Below are 19,060 nucleotides of genomic sequence, written 5' to 3' on the forward strand. Positions count from 1 at the left end.
GAATCATAGCACAAGACTAAGGAATGTTTTTTCTAGGAAGCACAGACACAGACACAAATACAAATACGATACAACAACTTGAACAATTTTGAAAAAATTATAATATAAAATGGTCAGTACAACACCAATATGACAGATATATTACAACAAGGATACAACAATGAAGCGTACAAGCTTCCTTGCCATGTTTCCAGAAAACAGTTTCTAAAATACCTGTTTTCTATGTTAACACGCTATTACATTTTTTCTTCCTCTTATTGTTAACACGATATTACATTTTTTCTTTCTCTTCCTCTTCACTGTCTATTATTACCTTCTCTATCTATCTCTCTTTCTCTCTCCCTCTTTCTCTTCATCTTCCTCTTCCTGACCTCCATTATTGACTGCATCTACCTATTTGCTGGCTACTGCTGCTACAGTAAGTGCACTCTAACATGCCTTTTTCTTATTTGTTTTTTATTTTTGCTTTTCCTTTTATTTCTTGTCTGAAGTAATAGTTTAATTAACACAACGAAAGACAATAAGCACTTCCATCTTTAGTCTCCTCAACTAACAGAGTCAAAGACTGATGGAGGGCTGTACTAAAGAAAATCTTTTTGTTTTCTTTGCTCTCATACATATTAGTTTTCTTCTCGCTATGCTCACATTTTCTTTTTCTTCACCACTGCACTTGCTGCGAGTTCTCTTTCTTTTTCTTTAGGCTATACACTCTTGGGTACTCTCTCATTTTCTTTTTTATGATATTTTCCTCTCTCTATAGAGGACTCTTAGTCTTAGGCCTAAGCCATCAAATTTTTTGCAACACCATCTTTAATACTCAATTTCCTATTCCTTTGATATAACGAATGAATTACTTCTTTTATAAAGAATGGACTTTTATTTTACTCCAAAAAATAACATTTTCTTCCACACACCGAAACAAAAACAATAATTAATTAAATTAATTTCTTCTTCTTTAACAAGGAAACTCAATTAGCTTTCTTAGTCACAATAGGAAATTTGAGGCAAATTCTCAACATCCCAAATCACGCAAAAGTATGAGCTTTATGCATTGAGTACAACATTTTTTTTATAAAAAATTTCTTCTTCCATTTTGGGCTGAAACCACTCAACAATACTTGTATGGTTTACCAAATGCTCTAAACATTACTCTTCACAATTACAGCTCTTATCGCAAAAATTTTACAAGTAAAGCTTTCAGTAAAGGGAGAGTTGTGATCAAATCTCAACATAAGAAAGAGGATGGAAGAGATTTGAAAGAAATGGTATTTGAGAGAAAAGAGAAACCATTAGGAATCCCATAGAATGAGGCAAGCATATTTTGTCTTTAGATTTTTTTTTTATTTTTAATTGCTCGCCAACATGCGTCAACATGGCATAAATATTGCGAACGTAAATATTATTGGAGGAGAGGACTAAGCTAATTAAAAATTTATCAAGTAGGTGATATTTTTTCCCAAAAACAAAAAAGTAGGTGATATTTTGTTGGTTGGGTAGATCGGATGGGGTGTGACTCTTATTTTGTCTTTAGAGTTTTGTCGTTTCTTCTAATCACGGCTTTTGAGATGTTAAAGTATGGAAATTTTATTTAGCCATGAATCGACGCGCTAGTGAACATAAATTAAGATTTAAGAGGCAAGTTGATTTGCTTTTTAATAAATTTCTCACCGTCAAGCCTTGAACAAGCAGGACCGGCACTCATAGAAAACAGGTATTTTAGAAACTGTTTTCTAGAAACGTGGCAAGGATGCCTGTACACTTCATTGCTGTATCCGTGTTGTTATATTTTTGTCATACACGTATTGTACTGAGCATTTTATATTATATTTTCTTTGAAATTGCTCAAGCTTGTACACTTCTTTATTAATGACGGTTCCACTTCTCTTCTCGATCGTCTCGTCTCTTCCTCTTATTGTTCACACGCCATTACATTTTTTTCCATCTCTTGCTCTTCACAGTCTGTTATTACCTTCTTTATCTATCTCTCTTTCTCTCTCCCTCCCTCTTCCTGACCTCCATTATTGACTGCATCTACCTATTTGCTGGCTACTACTGCTATAGTAAGTGCCCTCTAACATGCCTTTTTCTTATTATTATTATTCTTTTTTGCCTTTCCTTTTCCTTTTATTTCTTGTGTGAAGCAATAGTTTAATTAACACAACGAAAGACAATAGTTTGTTTGGTTTGATTATAATTCAGTTTTTATAACTTAAACTCAAAATTCATAACTCATAACCTAAATTTCACTTTATTTCTAAAACTCTAAAATTATTATTTGGTCACATAATTCAATCACATAACTCACTTTTTGCCACCATAACTCATATTTCAAAAACTGAAAATACTAAAATTCTGTTTTGAGTTTCTCTTATCCATCACTCAAATTTTTGAGTTTTGAGTGATGGAAACATCATCCAAAAACCAAGTCAAACAAAATTTTTTCGATGGAACCCACGCGTTTTGAAAACTCAGCGATGAAAATTGAGTCACTCAAAATCATGGTAATCCAAACAAGCCTTAAGCTCTTCCATCTTTAGTCTCCTCAACTAACAAAGAGTCAAAGACTGAGAGAGGGCTGTACTATTTGTTAACATGATCGAAAATGATACAGACCTCCAAAAAAAAAAAAAGGATAAATTTAGTTTGATATCTTCCATTAACAGGAAGATAGACCAGTACAGAAAAGTAGCTGAATAGAAGATTATTTTCTCTTCTAGGATTAATATATTAGGTCCAATTCCGTAGCCTGTGATACAACCGAAAGAGCCACCTTCGTTTATCTATTGTACATGCTCAGTAGTCGTTACAACATGAAGGGATAGATAGTAACAATTGTTGAGAACTGACACTGATAGACAGTTTGCAAATATGATTATTATATTATATTATATATTTTGTCTGAACTAAATTATATCTGATTTTGATATTGTATTATTTATTGCAAGGAAAAGGAAGTATGGGCAGAGGGATAGATCCGTTTTGGGTTCATGCTGAGAAAGTCAATGGCGGTTTAAAATTCAAGTGCAATCATTGTCAACGAGTTTTTTCTGGAGGTGCATCAAGGATTAAAGCACACTTGGCTGGAGTTTCAGGTCATGACATTGTGGCATGTGATGCTGTGCCTCCGGATGTTCAAAACCAAGCTCGAGCAACTCAAAAAAAAAGAGAAGCTCAAGCAACTCAAGGGACCAACAAAAAACTTAAAAGTGCATCAACCTCGGCTTCAAAATTAAAAAATAAGGTGATTATCTAGTCCCAACTCTATACATAGTTATTTATTTCTAATTAAACCAATGCTTTTTAATTAACCCTTTGCAAACCTTTTCATACTATTTTCTCTTTTCAGGGTAAGGAAGAATATATGGCTGAAATTGTCCTCAATGATGTTGTGGACAGACTAATAGCCAATGCGTTTTCACTACCTGCCAGTGAGTATATCGGTTTTGAGTTGAGTTTCAAGGCAGAGTTGAAAAATCTTCTTGAAACATTATTCAAGATTAAATTCTTGTTAGATGATGCTCAAAAGAGGCAATCAAGTGATGAGTTTGTGAGGATCTGGTTAATGAAGCTTCGAAATATAGCTTATGAGGCTGATAATGTGCTAGACGAGTTTAGCTATGAAAGTGTTTGGCAAGAGGTACAGACTCAAAATCTAATGGTGGATCAGGTGCGTAGCTTTTCATTTTGCTATCCTAATAAAGTTAAGACCATCAAACAGTTATTGGATAAAATTGTGCATGAAGTAGCTGGCTTTGGTCTTAGAATGGAGTTGGTGAATTCAGTGCCCAATATTAGCTTGGACATGAATATATACCCCGTCCTCGATGATCCAAAAGTTGTAGGAAGAGAAAACGATGTCAAAAAAATGGTGAATGTACTTATTAGTTCAAGCAATCAGCAAGTTATCTCAATTCTTCCTATAGTGGGTATGACAGGTCTTGGAAAGACAACTTTAGCAAAACTTGTGTATAACAATGAACTAATAAAGAAACATTTTGATGTACTAGCATGGGTAAATGTTGGTAAACATTTTGATGTTGAAGGGATTTTAAGAGAGATTCTTATATCTCTTGATGAAGGCTTGAGATATTCAAACTATGATAAAATACTTCAAATATGTGCCGAAAAGTTGAGAGCAATAAAATATCTTCTCATACTTGATGATGTGCAAGATGGAGATCTTGAGAAATGGGATACTTTAAAGGGTTACTTGTCAAAATTTAATTCAAGTACAGGAAATAATATTGTTGTTACAACCCGTAGTGAGAATGTGGCTGAAATTATGGAGACACATCCTAAACATCAATTGGAAAAATTATCAAAAGATGATTGTTGGTCCATATTCAAGAAAAGAATATTCACAAATGAAAGAATTGCATTACCTTTAGATTTGGTGGCTATTGGCAGGGACATTGCTAAAAGATGTGGAAGGGTTCCATTGGTTGCAAGAGTTTTAGGGGGAATCATGTGCTTTGAATTTGACAAAAACAAATGGCTGGAGATTCAAAATAATAAAATTTGGGATTTGTTGGATGAAGATAGTAGTGACATCTTTTCTGTGCTTAAGTTATGCTTTGATTATCTTCCAACACCATCTTTAAAACGATGTTTCACATATTGTGCAATATTCCCTAAAGATTATGACATCAAAAAGGATGAAGTAATTCAGTATTGGATGGCTGAAGGGTTCCTTGAACTAGGTAAAGAAGTTAATATGGTGATGGAAGATATTGGTAACATGTATTTCAATATTTTGTTGACCACTACTTTTTTCCACAATGTTAGAATGGATGACTACGGTAATATTATTAGTTGCAAAATGCATGATTTGGTGCATGATTTTGCACTCTCAATATCAAAATCTGAATCTCTAATCTTGGAGGGAGATCCCGTGGATAATGTTAGTAGCATACAACCTTTATTTTTCCGATTTGATAGCAAAACAACACTAAGAACTTCATTTAGTGGAGATGGTTTCATAAAAGTGCGAACGTTAATTTCAGGAAATTTCAACTTTGACATTATGTTATCAAATTTTAGATGCTTACGTGTTTTAAAATTATCAAGTCATGGGTTACTGGATTCAATTGAGCAATTAATACATTTGAGGCTTCTTCACGTCTACCAAACTACAATTAAGGAATTACCAAAATCTATCACCAAACTCTACAATTTGCAAACTTTAAGAATTGAACCATGTGATTGTCTTGCGTGGTTCTCTCTTCCAGAAGATCTAAGTAATTTGATTAAGTTAAGACATATTCATATTGATACGATCCTGTCTCAAACTCCTAAGAATATGAGGCGGTTGACTTGCCTTCAAACTTTGCCATGTTTTTGTGTGGGTCGAGATGAAGGTTATCAGATCACAGAATTGGGACCTTTAAAGAATCTCAAAGGAAAAATAGACATAGAAAATCTAGAGATGGTGGAAGATGAGGAAGAAGCCAAAAGTGCAAAATTAAAAGAAAAGGAAATATTCGATTTGGGATTAAACTGGAGTTTTGGTAGAGATGAAGATGAAAAGGTGTTGGAAGGCCTCCAGCCTCACCCAAATTTGAAAAGCTTAACAATCAGATTCTACGGAGGAAAGAAATTCCCATCATGGGTTGGTTTGTCTTCGCTATATCACAATTTGATTGAGATCAATTTGAGACTTTGTATGAAATGTGAAGAAGTTCCCACTCTGGGGCAATTACCCTGTCTTAGGGTTCTTAAAATAAGAGAAATGGGGAAGTTAAGATGTATAGGAAGTGAGTTTTACTTTTACAGTGATGGGAGTTACAGAAATACTACTACATTATTTCCGGCATTGAGAGAGCTTTCTTTTTGGAATATGGATAGCTTAGAAGAGTGGAAGGATGCAAAGAAGTTGACAAGCCCAGGTGAGATGTTGGTGGTGTTTCCTTGCCTTGAGATATTGTGCTTATCTGACTGTAGGAAACTGAGGTCATTGCCAGGTGTCCCGTCAGTTATTCGACACTTGGTGATAAGAGGGTGTGGTATTGATGAACTACCCAGTGGACTACAATTCTGTACATCTCTTCAATTTTTGCTGATTAAGCACTGTCGGAAGCTGAAATCAATTCCAGATTTAGGAGAAGTATTTCATTCTCTTATTGATTTAAAAATGATCAACTGTTTTGATTTAAGACTGAAGCTTTGGCGAGAAGGCCGCTTAAAGACTTTGGTAATTGGTGGGATTATCGAAGAGCTGGATGCTTTCCCGATTCTGCGTTATCCTTCCATTCGATACTCGCACGCGTCCCTCAAAGAGCTAACATTGCATGGGAGTCCTACACTTAACTCTCTCCCGAACGAAATTCAACTCTTCACTGCCCTTGAAGTGCTGCGGATACAGAACTTTAACGGAATGGAAGCTTTGCCTGATTGGTTCAGCTATCTTTCTTCTCTTCAAAAGCTGTCTCTTGACTACTGCAAAAAGCTGATGTATCTTCCCATTCTAGACCTCACCAATTTAAAACATCTGCACATTGATCGTTGCCGCAATTTCGGGAAAATATTTGCAGAATGGAGCGGCGCTGAGTGGTTCCAGATTGCCCATGTTCCAAACATCATAATCGATGGAGAATACATCCAAGGGGGAGAGGATTCTGAGGATGAAGAATCTGACGACTCTGACCTCTTTTACTACTATGACAACTCCGAAGATGAGTAAGTGTACTTATACCTGGACTAAAAGTATTTTCCATTTCCTACTCTTAAACGTCACATCTTAATATTTTAGGTTAATTATATATATATATATATATATATATATTTTAGATTAATGTTTCTTGAATTAATTAATAGAAATTTATCTCACCAACCACTCTAATTACTGGAATGTTGCAAAAAATCTTCAACTTTGCACTTCAAAAATGCATGTCGTCCTGGCAATTATCAGAGCCTGCTTTTTGTCCATTTAAGATAACACACTTACTCGTACTTTTTGGCAGCATTTCTTGTAACCTTCACTTCTTCGTGTCAAATTGATTATGTCCATTGATGAAAACATACTCATTCTTTTCAATATCATGAGCTGGAATTCTAATATAATACATGGACCAGTTTATGTTTCTAGGGCTTTGTAAAAGATGGAAAATAGATTTTGTTAATTTGGGCTGCAGGGTCATAATTGCTATGTTTATTTGAGTGAATTTATTGTGGGAAAGTGGAGTTGGGTTGCATAAGAATAAGATTAGACATTGGGTGGGAGAAGGTCCTGCAGATTTAAGTTTTCATGTTCAGGTTGGAAGGTCAGTTTTACTGGTCCATGAAGTTATATGATCCCCAGTTCTACTAGTGGAAGCAAAGCTTAAATTTCTTATAAAGTTTTAGACAGCACTGAAGGTGTTGATGGTTCTAATATATTTATATATCAGTTTTAGCTTTTGAAGGTTTCTAACACATTTAAATTTTTTCGCCTAACTCATGAAGCTTGCAAGAAGATTCCAGCTAGGAAAGCGATCAAGTTGATGATAACTGATGCCCAGGTATTTGAGGTCTACTTTCTCTTTACCATTTCAGATGCGTGTATATAACTGACTTCTTAATTGGTGCTTTGCGAGATCCAATTCAGTCGATATATATTTGTACAGTGACTGGGTTCTATACCCATTGTGCATATATATATTTGATAGGTAATAAAATTTTTATTGATAAGAAAAGTACAATGAATTTACAATAGTAAACTCATTGCAAAAAAAAGGACAAGCAAATCCATGGAAAAAGCTAACAGAATTAAGAAAATCAGACAAAGTAGTACAATGCGTAAAACTCCAAATACGAGACCACTCAAACAAAGTCCTAGTTAGCAAAGACTTCGAGCATTGTGTTTCTTTCAGGTTAACCACATAAGACACGCCGGAACCGTATTCCAAACATTTGAAGATTGAATCCCTAACCAATTCCACCATGCAGAAATGAGAGAAACTACTATCTTCGACATCACCCACTGAATCCCAAACAAGGAGAAGACTTCACTTGACAAGGAATGGACAAACTTGCAATGGAGCAATAAATGATCCACGGTTTCCTCATCACACTGACATAGGCAACACCAATTAACAAGAGACAAGTTCTTCTTAACAAGTTTATCTATTGTGAGAATTCCACCCATTGTGCATATCTATTTAAACAAAATTGTTAGTCTATGTAAAGGTGTGTAGGTCAACTCCAAGTGTTCATATGTCACCAAATCAATATATAGAGTTAGATTGAGTAGTCAAATCACTGAGTTATGGTTTGACACTCTTTGACTTGAAAGTCATTCTGTGCGTCTGGTATTGTTCTAGCTTAACCTGAACAAATGTCATTTGCTTTCTCTCTTTTAATTGCTGACATGTATATATTAAACTAATTGCTAGGAGCATGGGATGTTAAAAAAACTAACAAAACTAACATGTGGACACTAGGGACAGCATATCTATTGTGTAAATAGAGTACTAATTAAATCTAATAAGTATATCATTCATGCCAATTACCCCCTCTTCACTCTCACTTTTCCTACAACATTTTATAACTTATTACTTAGCATCTATTTGTCTTGATATTCTGATATATATATATATATATATATATATATATATATATATGTAGTTTCACGTGTTGATGTCATCGTATTAGTGTTGCACATGTAGCACTTAACAATTCTTCCAATGTAAAAGCCAAAAAAAAAATGTCTCATTTATCAGAGGATATTTTTCCCAATGTCAAGGATACTTCACATAGCACCCATCAGCCAGCTTTGACATGTATATGTCCTTAGTTGGAGACATTAAATTTGATGATGTTGAAGCCTAATATTCTTTTTGTAACCTGAGCTGTTCAGCCAGTTTGACACCTATTTCTCCTTAGTTGGAGGCATTAAATTTTGATGATGCTGGAGCATTTGCAGAGGAGCTGTGGTAACTTTTCATCGTCTTAAGAACTGAAATTCTAGAACAAGAGCTGCTACTACTTATCTACAATGATGGAGGTGCTCCCTTACTGTGGAAAGCTAGATGGAAGTATCTTGGAATGGTTGTTGAAGCTGGATGTTTTGTTTCTTACTGGTCGCTTTGCAAGGGATAAGGAATCAGCAAGAGTGGTCATTGGTAGAAGATTGTTCATAGTCCAAGAGTCACAATGGAGGGAATTTAAAATTGATTCCAATGAAATTGTTTCATAGAAATTTGTGAGTTCTCTCATTCTCGTCTTTATTTCTTTTAATTTCTCTCTTCCAAGAAAACCTATTATGAATCCTTTCCTTTTGGTTCTAACATTTAAGTTCGCATATTCTTTACTAAATTTGTTGTTCATATACTATTTACATATTTTTGTTATTCTTCAATTAGCAGTCATGTACTTCAACACCGAATGGTCCAAAATTTTCCCTATTTCGAATATTAAGATTAACTTTTGATTCCTATTCTATGCTAAAAATAATCTAAAATTGGTATTTTTCTCAAATGTCCTTTTCTCCAACATTTCAATTTGGAATAAAGTAGTTTTTTTTTTTTTTTTCCACTTACCATATTTCTTATTCACTTATTTTATAGCGAGAACCCTTCAATTTTAGTTTCAAATTTGTATTGCCACTTAGAGCAACATGTTTTACTGCATAGCATATGTAGACTTTCAAATTTTTGAGTTGTCAGTTTTCTAATAATTAGGGCTTGTTATTTGTACAATGTTTAAAAAGATAATATCGCCTTCATGATTAGGGGTATCTGAATCTTAAGAGAAAAAATGTTGAATTTATGACTATGATTTCTATTAGCCATAGTTTGCAGCACTTGACAATTCTTTTGATATAACTGCCATCAATAATTTCTTTTTTATCAGCGTATACTTTTCCAATGTCAAGGATGCTTCACGATTATTTGGGGCTGGAGTAACTTTTTATCTCTTCAAGAACAGAAGTTCAAGAGCAGGAGTGCTACTACCTACCAGCAAAGCAGGTGGCACACTCACTTTCCATGGAAAGCTAAATGAAGAACTGAAGCTTGAATTGGTTCCAAATTTCCAATCTAATTGTTTTGTTGAAATTTATGAGTTGGCACATTCTCTCACTACAAACAGCTTGATTTTTTTCAACATATTTTTAATCCACAGTTACTAAAAATTTTTGACAGAAGCTTTAATTTTCTACGGTTATGCACAACCATGGAGGCGTGGAGTAAATTTGAAGAAATTAGCATACGTATTTCAACAGTTATGCACAATTGTTTGAGGTAAGTGTTAAAAATAAAGGGGCTCCCTTTCCCAGTGTTTTCTTTTCCTCTAAAATTTCACTTTCAGCATCATAAAAAGAGTATAAAATACATAAATTGGGAAAAATTTTATCAACGGGTTGATGAATGTAGAAAAAATAATTAAATATTTTAGCAAAAGTTTTGTAAACGTAGAAAATCAGTAAAACCAGGAAGCTGCAAGCCAAAGGTTTCTCACTTTCTATCTCTCTCTCTAAAATTCTTTCTCTAATTCTCACTCACACACACGTACAAATGCAAAGGTTTTTCTTCTTCTTCTTTTTCTTTTTTCACAGTGGCATTTGTTTCTCTTTCCCCCTAACACTCTCCTCTCTCTCTCTCTCTCTCTCTCTCTCTCTCAAAAACCTAATTCCATTTTTCCCGTTTGGTAGATCGATTTCCTTCAATTTCGGCTGTTTGGATGGAAAATTTCTCGAATTTCGAGGCTTTGGTAAGTGATTATATCTATTTGTGTTTTGTAGTTCTATTTCTTTTTTTGAATGTTTGAGAATCTCCGTATTGATTGAGAACCTAAAGCACTTGGAGAATTTTGAATTTTTGGATTTTTGTTTGAATTTTTTCTTGAATAGAGCAATGAATTCGAAATGCTATGCCAAACTTGATTGTGAGAAGAATAGATTGGTGAAAATTAGGGCTTAAATTGGATGTTATGGTGATGAGGCAATCAAACTTGTTGAAACTAAGATCAAACTTGGTAAAATCACCATTTTAATAGTTTTTCTTTATTTATTTTTAATACTGAGATTGAGGTGCATGATTCTGAATTTAACAATTTTTATTTATTTATTTTGAATGATTGTTTTAATTTTAGCCTCTCATGATGCTCTTACTCAGCTCATTCTAATGATTTTTGGAAATGTACTTGGTTACAAATCAACTTGTTCTTTAAGTTTCAAATCTATGTTGTTGGATTTCTCATTGGTCACATAATATAGATTTAAGATATCGGCATCATGTTCAAGAAAAAAGACAAGAAGTTTCTTTAAATCCAATATTTAAGAAGGGGTGCACTTTGACCTGTATAAAAATAAAAAAGATGAGGTGCAATTTCTCCAGTATGTCATCCTTAGAAACTACTAGTTGTATAGATCTGTCAAAATTCAAATGCTTGAATAAGTATAAATTATAAAATGGCTTGAATGAGTATAAAATTGCTAGTATGTAGATCTGGAACTTTGGTGAATGTACAAAATTCAAGTTGAAGGCTTTAGAAGTTGATCTTGAAGCTTAAGGATGATGGGTGCTTGAGTTCATCCTTAGTAAATTGAGGTTCTTAGAAGACCCTTTTTCTATATATCAATTATTACGCTGTCTACATTTTGCTTATTTTGTAGCGAAGGCTCTAATTGTTGCATGGTAACATTGTAGTCATATAAAAAAAAGAAAGGTTTTTTTTTTTTTTGGATTAGTGAAGAAAGAAAATATTTTGGTTTTAATTTTGGTATGATCACCATTACATGGATGGGTCAAGGCCTTAGTGTTGGAATTGTTGATTTGGCTAATCAATGCCTCGATAAGGTTGATATAAAACCATGGTTGTTCTCTTAAAAAAAAAGTGTCTCATAATTTAAAAGTGGATTCTAATAAAATTGAGATTTACTGGGACTTAAATAATGCTAAATTTGGTTATGGGCTAGAGCCAGTGGAGGGATTTTATTAACTTGGTCTTACTTTCAGCAATTTAGAGATTCCCAATCACAAGGTCTTGCTTTCTCACTTATTTTGTATGCTCAGTTTAAACTCAGTTCATTAAAATTTTGTAGAAGCCACTAAGTTTGCAAATGATTGGAAATCAAGATTGAAAAAGAAGAGAGATGATCCTTCGGAGGTCCTGGCCTTTCTACAATTTTTATTTTTTAAAAAGGTCTTAACTTTCCTAAGATTCTCCTGTGGGATTTCTTTTTTTATTGTTTTCCTTTTCCAGTCTGCCCTTACAGGAGAGTCACTCCCAGTAACCAAAAATCTTGGTGATGGAGTATACTCTATTTCAACATGTAAACTACTACAATCATTGGACATTTTCAGCAGATAATTTCAGTATATTGTTTTGGATGAAATCTTCACTTAGAATCTCAAAGGCTGGAAGAATGTTTAGAGCTGTAATATTTCTAAACGGATTCATCTTTTCTGCTCGGAGGTAATGGGGCAATGATAGGTAACAATGTGAAAGAGTTTTGCACTTGTTTTGTGAGAATCTGTCAATGTTTGGGTATTTAATGAGTTACCATTTACCTTGATCATTCAGGTCATAACTGCAATAGGAAACTTCTGTATTTGCTCAATTGCCATTGGGCTAGTAATAGAAATCATTGTCATATATGGGATTCATCACAGGGGTAATCATGTTGGGATAGATAAGCTTCTTGTTTCACTCATCGGTGGCATCCCCATTTCTATGCCAACAATTCTCTATTACAAGCTAACTGTGGACAAGTCACAAGAATATGATAGAGGTGGTATTTCCAATCCTTTTATTATTATTATTTCCTTGACTGACATGACCTTAAATTATGTAAGTAGGTTGCTTATGGGAAATTGCTTAGGTCACCAATGTTGATAACTTTCATGTTGCACTCTTAAGGCTATGCTCCATATCTGCAGTTCCCTTGTTTAAAGATTTCATAGAAATGTACAATATCCTATGAGAATGATGTTTATGAGCTAAACAGTTCCGAGTGGGCCCTTAATGTATAAACAATTTCTCATCTAAAATCCTTCTCAATTGTTGGCTATGTTACTAAATAAAACATTTTGTAGTTTGTGTCATAATGGTTACTCCTGCTTAGTTGGGTACTTCTTTTTTATCAGTGCCATCTCTGTTGCCACCACATACAAGCTCACCACCGGCGTATCTAGATTTATATGGCAAGCTCTGAGAAATGGCTAAGGTTCCAGTACTTAAAAGAGAAATTGGCTCTGTTGAGGTCAGTATACTAGAGAAAACATTTTGTAGTTTGTGTGCTAATGGTTACTCCTACTTATTTGGGTACTTCTTCTTCTAGCTCTGGGAAATGGCTAAGGTTCAAGTACCTAAAGAGCTCTTTGAATACTTTTTAGTGTACAAGGATTTTAAGTGTACTATTCAACACAGGTTTTGTGTAGCATGTAGTGATTCCTAATTCAAATTTAAGAATGTAAATGGCAATAGGCATTGTTGAGTTGTGTTGATTTGTACAGGTTGTTTCATTGCGTTAAAAGAGTAGTTTATTGACTATTGTAATTCAATTTTGAATTGCACAATTGTGTTTGTGTTTATACTTTGAATTAGATTATTAAATTTTGATTAATGTGATAGAGCACATCCAAATAATTTTTTTAAAAGAAAATGCTTATTTCAACGGTTTGTATTTCAACATTTACAAACTGTTGAAATTTATCTCAAGATACCCATAATTCAACGTTTATAAATTGTCGATAAAAATATAACACAGGCCGAAGAAAAATTTTCTCGACATAGTTTTTAATTGCAGTTCTTGACTAGTACTATTTTCAATGGTTTCAACCGTTGAAAACAGCCAATATGATTCCTTTTGATTTCTCTCTTCCATCAAAACCTAATATGATTCCTTTTGATTATTTTTCTTCTTTCAATTTCATATATTATTATTATTATTATTATTATTATTAAATTTGTTGTTTTTATACTATTTATTGATTTTGGTCATCCTTCATATCCCAACTAGTAGTCATGCACTATCCCAATTAGTAGTCATGCACTCTAGCACAAAGTGCTCCTAGATTCGCCCTATTCCAAATATCCAGACAAATATATGATTCCTATTCTAAGCCCAAAATAATCTTAAATCCATATATCTTCTCAAAGGTCCTTTTTTCTAACATTTCATTTTGGAATAAACTAGTTCATTTTACAATTAAATTACCATATTTCCTATCCACTTATTTTAAAGCGATTTCCAGTCAATTTTTGTGTCAAACTTGTATCTCTATGTACTACAACATATTCTATTGCATAGCATATGTAAACCTTCAAATTTTTGTTTCAAATAGTTCCCTAAAATTTTTTGGATTTATTTTACCTAGGTATTCTGGTCTACTTGTTACTATTGCATTGTCTTCACTATAATGTTTTGACTTGTCAGTTTTCTAATAATAATGGCTCTTATAGAATATTAAGAAATAGCATTTTGTATATGTTATGGTCATAGTCTGATTTCATTTTAAAAATGAAAAGCTAGAACCATATGCTTTCTCAGTCTCTCTATATATCCATCATCTAGCTATCACATCTATTGCATATGTTTATCTGAGGACTCAATATGCCTACTAATTGCAGCCAAGAAACAGCTATAAAGTTCATATATATGCTTATGTGCACAAATGCATGTATTCCAGAACCATGCAAGAATCCCATAAGCCAATTCTTGAGAATCATTCATCTCTCTTACATTGCTCTCTTTTATAGGAGATAAAAGGAGCAACAAAACAAACATATATTTGAAGGCATAAATACACTATGAAAATGGCTCTACTTGACTCCATGCAAAGAAATGACGACAATACTAAAAGTCCTACTAGCCCCTCTTTGAAGCTTCTCCAAGGTAATTCCAACCATGCCATCATGGTTTAAGCATCCTACATAAACTTGTGTCTTGGTCTTGGTGGTAGAGAGGTTTCTGGTACATACTCAGACCATCACTTTTAAACCATATATAGCATTTTCAGCTTGGTATATTTGTTAGAGGCTTCATTTAATATTGAATGAAAATTCCATGACTTGAACACACTTTTTATAAGGTTCAAAGTGGTTGCCTACATCCTCATCTCCTACATTTGGAAAGGATCTTGACCCAGAAGGAACAAGTTTATCATTACAAGAAATCAGTTCCCACCAAATTGAAGAAGGCCAAGAATTTGACTTGCTCTCAGCTTGAAGAAACATAATCAGGATTTTAGCACCACACCTTCTTGGGTTGTCAGGTTGGATGATGATGAAGATGAAGAAGATGCTGAATTCTTTAAAGCCCCAGGTTATATTTTTTACACCCTTATTTTGCTCAACACATTTGTTCCCCTTTTTCTTTCTTTATTCATTTACTGCTTTTGTGAGGTAAAATGGAAACACTCCAACATGGTTCCTAATTCTTAATGCCCCTTATCATTTGATTTTTAGCATTTGAATCAAAGCTGGCTCCTGAAGGGTACAAGGAAACCACTAGACATAATACAAGAGCAATACATAAGAATTTTGGGAAGCATGATTTGGAAAGCACTGTCAATCTTACTATTAAAAAGAAAAACAGATGCCTACAAATCTTAAAAGGACATTAACTGAAAATTTGGCACCAGCTTTTGCCGCGGTATCAGAAATTCAGAGTGCTTTCCACAAACCTATTCTGTCTCTGTTGCTACTGAAAGAGGAAAGCAAGATAATAAGGGTGAGCAAATATGGGTAAGGTTCTTTCAGTGAAGGAGTATCTAATGCATAAGCTTGAGCCCAGGCAAGATGTGCTTTCTCCAGTGATATCCAAGGCAATGAATCCAAAGAGAACTCCTGGTGATATGGATGTGGTATGAGAGACGCTGTGACTTTGCTCCAACATGAGGAATTGTCCAAATACACAGCTATGGGTTCAGTTAGAAATACAACATCACCCATGCCAATTTCCACCCATGTGCATTCAGCTAAAGACTCACCATCACACACTCGGATCTCAGCCAATGCTCATAAATTTTTTTTTTTTTTTAATGTCAATTTTGATCCTGAATGTATATGGAGACATGTTAATGAGCTTTAATCAGTGTTTGACTTCCATGTATTGATACTAAAAACCATCACCATTTGACATGCGTGATCTGATGCTAATTATTCTATTGAAGTTCCTTTGTACAGTCTGTGGTAACCATGGGTCAAATTTATGTCGATATTTAGTTATCTGAACAAGGCCCTGACCATGTTATGGATTCCGTGCGCTATGGTGTAATTTGGTATTATAATTCATATCTCATGGATATTTCTTGTCTGCTTTTGCAGCTTGTAAGTTGAAAAAAGTCCAAACTGATGCATCGAATGTGAATATCTCCCTTATAATATAGGTCAAAGACTTGATTTAATGCATTGATAGTACTAAAATACTAAGTCAGTTAACTGCCATTGTGGATTTGTTATTTTGGAGGTGTTACTGTTATCAATCTCACGATAGCCAATCTTAGTTGGTTTAGCTTGTAACTCATGCAATGGCCTAAGAGTGGTAAGATGATGATGTTTGTATTATGTAAACAGGTTTATGAGGCAAGGCAAGTGATCAAACCCTACCAATAGCTGGGCCTAGCACTAGGCCTGTAATGAATTATTTGGATCTCAAACCAATCTTACTGGGTACCATTCATTTCATGATGAAATAATTGTGTAGAATTGGCTTTGTTTGCCTTCAGCAAATTTGTTGCTTACGCCATCTTTATTTAATTTTATTTATTCTTTTTTCCTATGTCCTTTTGTTTTTATCTTTAATTATAAGTATTATTCATTTCCTGGCTAAACATGCTCACCAGGTTCTGGTTTCTCAAAAAAGTATTGAATTTTATTCATGTAGTGAAATATTAAAAACTAATTTCTCTTTTGAATAGTACTTGTGGGGGAGGATTTTGTTCCAAGCCCGCAAGCAGTTTGTCTGCTTTGGGGCCGAAGGACCCGCACGGCTTTGTTCCTTCAAGCGACATAAGCAATTTTTGAGACTTACTCCCACATCGAAGAAAGATGTGCCCCACTCATGCCTTATAAGCCTTAGCTGAAGGCAAGAGTGTACCACTCATGCTTTATCATTAATGCAGTTGATAAAACTGTTGTCAATCATTTAATGCGGAGGTAGTAGGATAACTCTCACTGGAGACTTCCCCTACCTTCTATGATTCTCTCTCTACACCTCACCCTCGGGTGGATCCCCTCTTTAGGCTTATGATCCTAAGTAACAATGAAAACAATTCATCAAACCCTTCTTCGGTCCTCTGGCCCCCACAACTACAATATAGAGACTTTAATTTTATTTAATAATAAAATTTGTTTTATTTTGTTTTAATAAATATTAATTATATCAAAAATCTATTATATATTTATTATATTCATTACAATTTATACTCTTACATTAAAACATGCTTTTAATTAAATATAAAACTTATTAGCAAGAAATGTTAATAAAATTAACTTACGTGTAACTAAAAGAGAGAGAGTTATTTTATATAATAGTTTGATTGTATATAAAGCCCCACGTATGATCACTTGCAAACCAAATGAAATAAATAAATAAATAAATAAAAGGATTTTTTTTTTCTCTTTTTTTTTAATGGAAAAAAAATTTCTCTTTCATTTGATCTTTTTCACTCTTTTTTTTCTTTTTTTCTTTTTCTTTTTGTGAGTGGTGTTTAACAGTGAGTGGAATCACCAATATTTTCATATTTATACTTTATAATATAATATTCAAACACTCAAAAGATTTCGAATCAAAGAAAGTTGATTATCAAAAAAAAAAAAAATCAAAGAAAGTTATTTTCCGAGAGAACTTTGGGCTCAAATACTTTTATAGAGTTGGTCCAAGTCATATAAACAAATGGTTGGACTGTTGTTACATATTAGAGAAGACAAATCTAAAAGAAAGTTTTGTTGAATCTCTTTGGAGAGAATGAGATTTCCATACTCCAGCCTAATCTCAATCAACCAAATTCTAAATCTGATTGTAATCACAATACTTTATTGCAACTTCATCAATAGTCTGACAATTACAAGTAACAAAAATCAAAATCAAAATCAAGTAAATTCTACATTAGACCTAATGTATATATTGAAATATCATTCATGTGAACACCGAAACATAACATTTGCAAGAAACAACTAGTAAAATCTCAGCCTCTTCATTAAAAAAAATGTTTATCTATTACGGTTAGATCGTAAATAAGTTGATATGTAAGATTTTTTGTCAAAATACTATGATATATATAGAGGTTTTTTTTTTTTTTGGGTGCTTAAATAAGACTTTAAACTCTAAAGGCAAGTGCACAAATTCTTATTATTATTTTTTTGATACATTAATATTTGAGTTGAGAGGGATTTGAATTCTTGATATCTCTGTTAGGTGTTAATTGAGTTACAAGACTCTTGGCTAGATTTCTATTATTTTTAATCAAAAGGATCTTACTCAAGATGCCATGTTAAATTTTGAAATTTACTTTACAACTAAGAAAATTATACAAAACTTTAGAATTTATTATATATTAATCCCTAAATTTTATTGAATACAATATAGAAGAGAAAGAAGCTGCATTTGTTCAACCAATTTAACTAGCCACAACCAATAAGCTACAATTTATCATCTAAAAGAAGGCTTAAATGGAAAAATACTACTTAGGTTTTAGGTAGTTGCAACACCCTTAAGGGTTTTAACTATTCCTCATAACTATAAGATTTTCATATTCGCCAAATGGACCTATGTGGCTAACTTTCATTAGCTTTTATGGGAGGAAAAATCACATGACTAGTGATGCTAATAAGTTGGTAAGTCTTATCAATGTAATCACGTGATGGTCATGTGGTTTTTCTATTCATAAAAGCTAACGAAAATTAGTCACAAAGGTCAATTTGGCATATGTGAGAACCTCAAGGGGTTTGAAGGAAGAATTGAAACCCTAGGGGATGTTTTTGTAATTGCCCCAAACCCCAAGGGTTTTTTTTTTAATATATTTTGGCTCAAAAAATAAAAAGTGATACCAATGATACTACTCATTTTACTACATGAATTACACAAATTAACATGTCACCAATAACTAAAAAATTAAAAATAATTTAAACATTCATT

At 33.4% G+C, this 19,060-nt stretch overlaps 2 protein-coding genes across 6 annotated transcripts; both read left to right on the forward strand.

Moving 5' to 3' along the window:
- Window positions 1-1,864: 1,864 nt before the first annotated feature.
- On the forward strand, window positions 1,865-6,679 carry LOC142631381 (putative disease resistance protein RGA4). Its single transcript, XM_075805525.1, has 3 exons — window positions 1,865-2,060; window positions 2,952-3,241; window positions 3,347-6,679. Exons 2-3 carry the CDS (start codon window positions 2,957-2,959, stop codon window positions 6,677-6,679), a joined length of 3,618 nt encoding a protein of 1,205 aa, XP_075661640.1. The 5' UTR covers window positions 1,865-2,060; window positions 2,952-2,956.
- A 1,966-nt stretch (window positions 6,680-8,645) lies between these two features.
- On the forward strand, window positions 8,646-16,195 carry LOC142632304 (plasma membrane ATPase 4-like). Of its 5 annotated transcripts, none has more exons than XM_075806742.1 (8): window positions 8,646-9,178; window positions 9,871-9,944; window positions 10,628-10,686; window positions 12,502-12,712; window positions 13,065-13,180; window positions 14,680-14,815; window positions 15,012-15,244; window positions 15,388-16,195. In XM_075806742.1, exons 1-5 carry the CDS (start codon window positions 9,156-9,158, stop codon window positions 13,130-13,132), a joined length of 435 nt encoding a protein of 144 aa, XP_075662857.1. In that variant the 5' UTR covers window positions 8,646-9,155; the 3' UTR covers window positions 13,133-13,180; window positions 14,680-14,815; window positions 15,012-15,244; window positions 15,388-16,195. The 5 variants fall into 5 exon arrangements, 3 of the variants coding, with proteins under 3 accessions (XP_075662857.1, XP_075662855.1, XP_075662856.1); XM_075806740.1 differs by having other exon boundaries at window positions 8,657-9,178; window positions 9,829-9,944; XM_075806741.1 differs by having other exon boundaries at window positions 8,698-9,178; window positions 9,829-9,944; window positions 12,502-12,709.
- The last annotated feature ends 2,865 nt before the right edge of the window (window positions 16,196-19,060 follow it).

Source organism: Castanea sativa, chromosome 4 (genome assembly GCF_040712315.1).
Source record: "Castanea sativa cultivar Marrone di Chiusa Pesio chromosome 4, ASM4071231v1".
NCBI lineage: Eukaryota > Viridiplantae > Streptophyta > Magnoliopsida > Fagales > Fagaceae > Castanea > Castanea sativa.

Coding starts and splice junctions, on each gene's coding strand:
- LOC142631381 (XM_075805525.1), top strand. CDS start 2,957: ATGGGCAGAGGGATAGATCCGTTTTGGGTTCATGCTGAGAAAGTCAAT. Junction 3,242..3,346: donor CTTCAAAATTAAAAAATAAG/GTGATTATCTAG, acceptor TTCTCTTTTCAG/GGTAAGGAAGAATATATGGC.
- LOC142632304 (XM_075806740.1), top strand. CDS start 9,156: ATGAAATTGTTTCATAGAAATTT. Junction 9,179..9,828: donor AAATTGTTTCATAGAAATTT/GTGAGTTCTCTC, acceptor CTTTTTTATCAG/CGTATACTTTTCCAATGTCA. Junction 10,687..12,501: donor TCTCGAATTTCGAGGCTTTG/GTAAGTGATTAT, acceptor TTGATCATTCAG/GTCATAACTGCAATAGGAAA.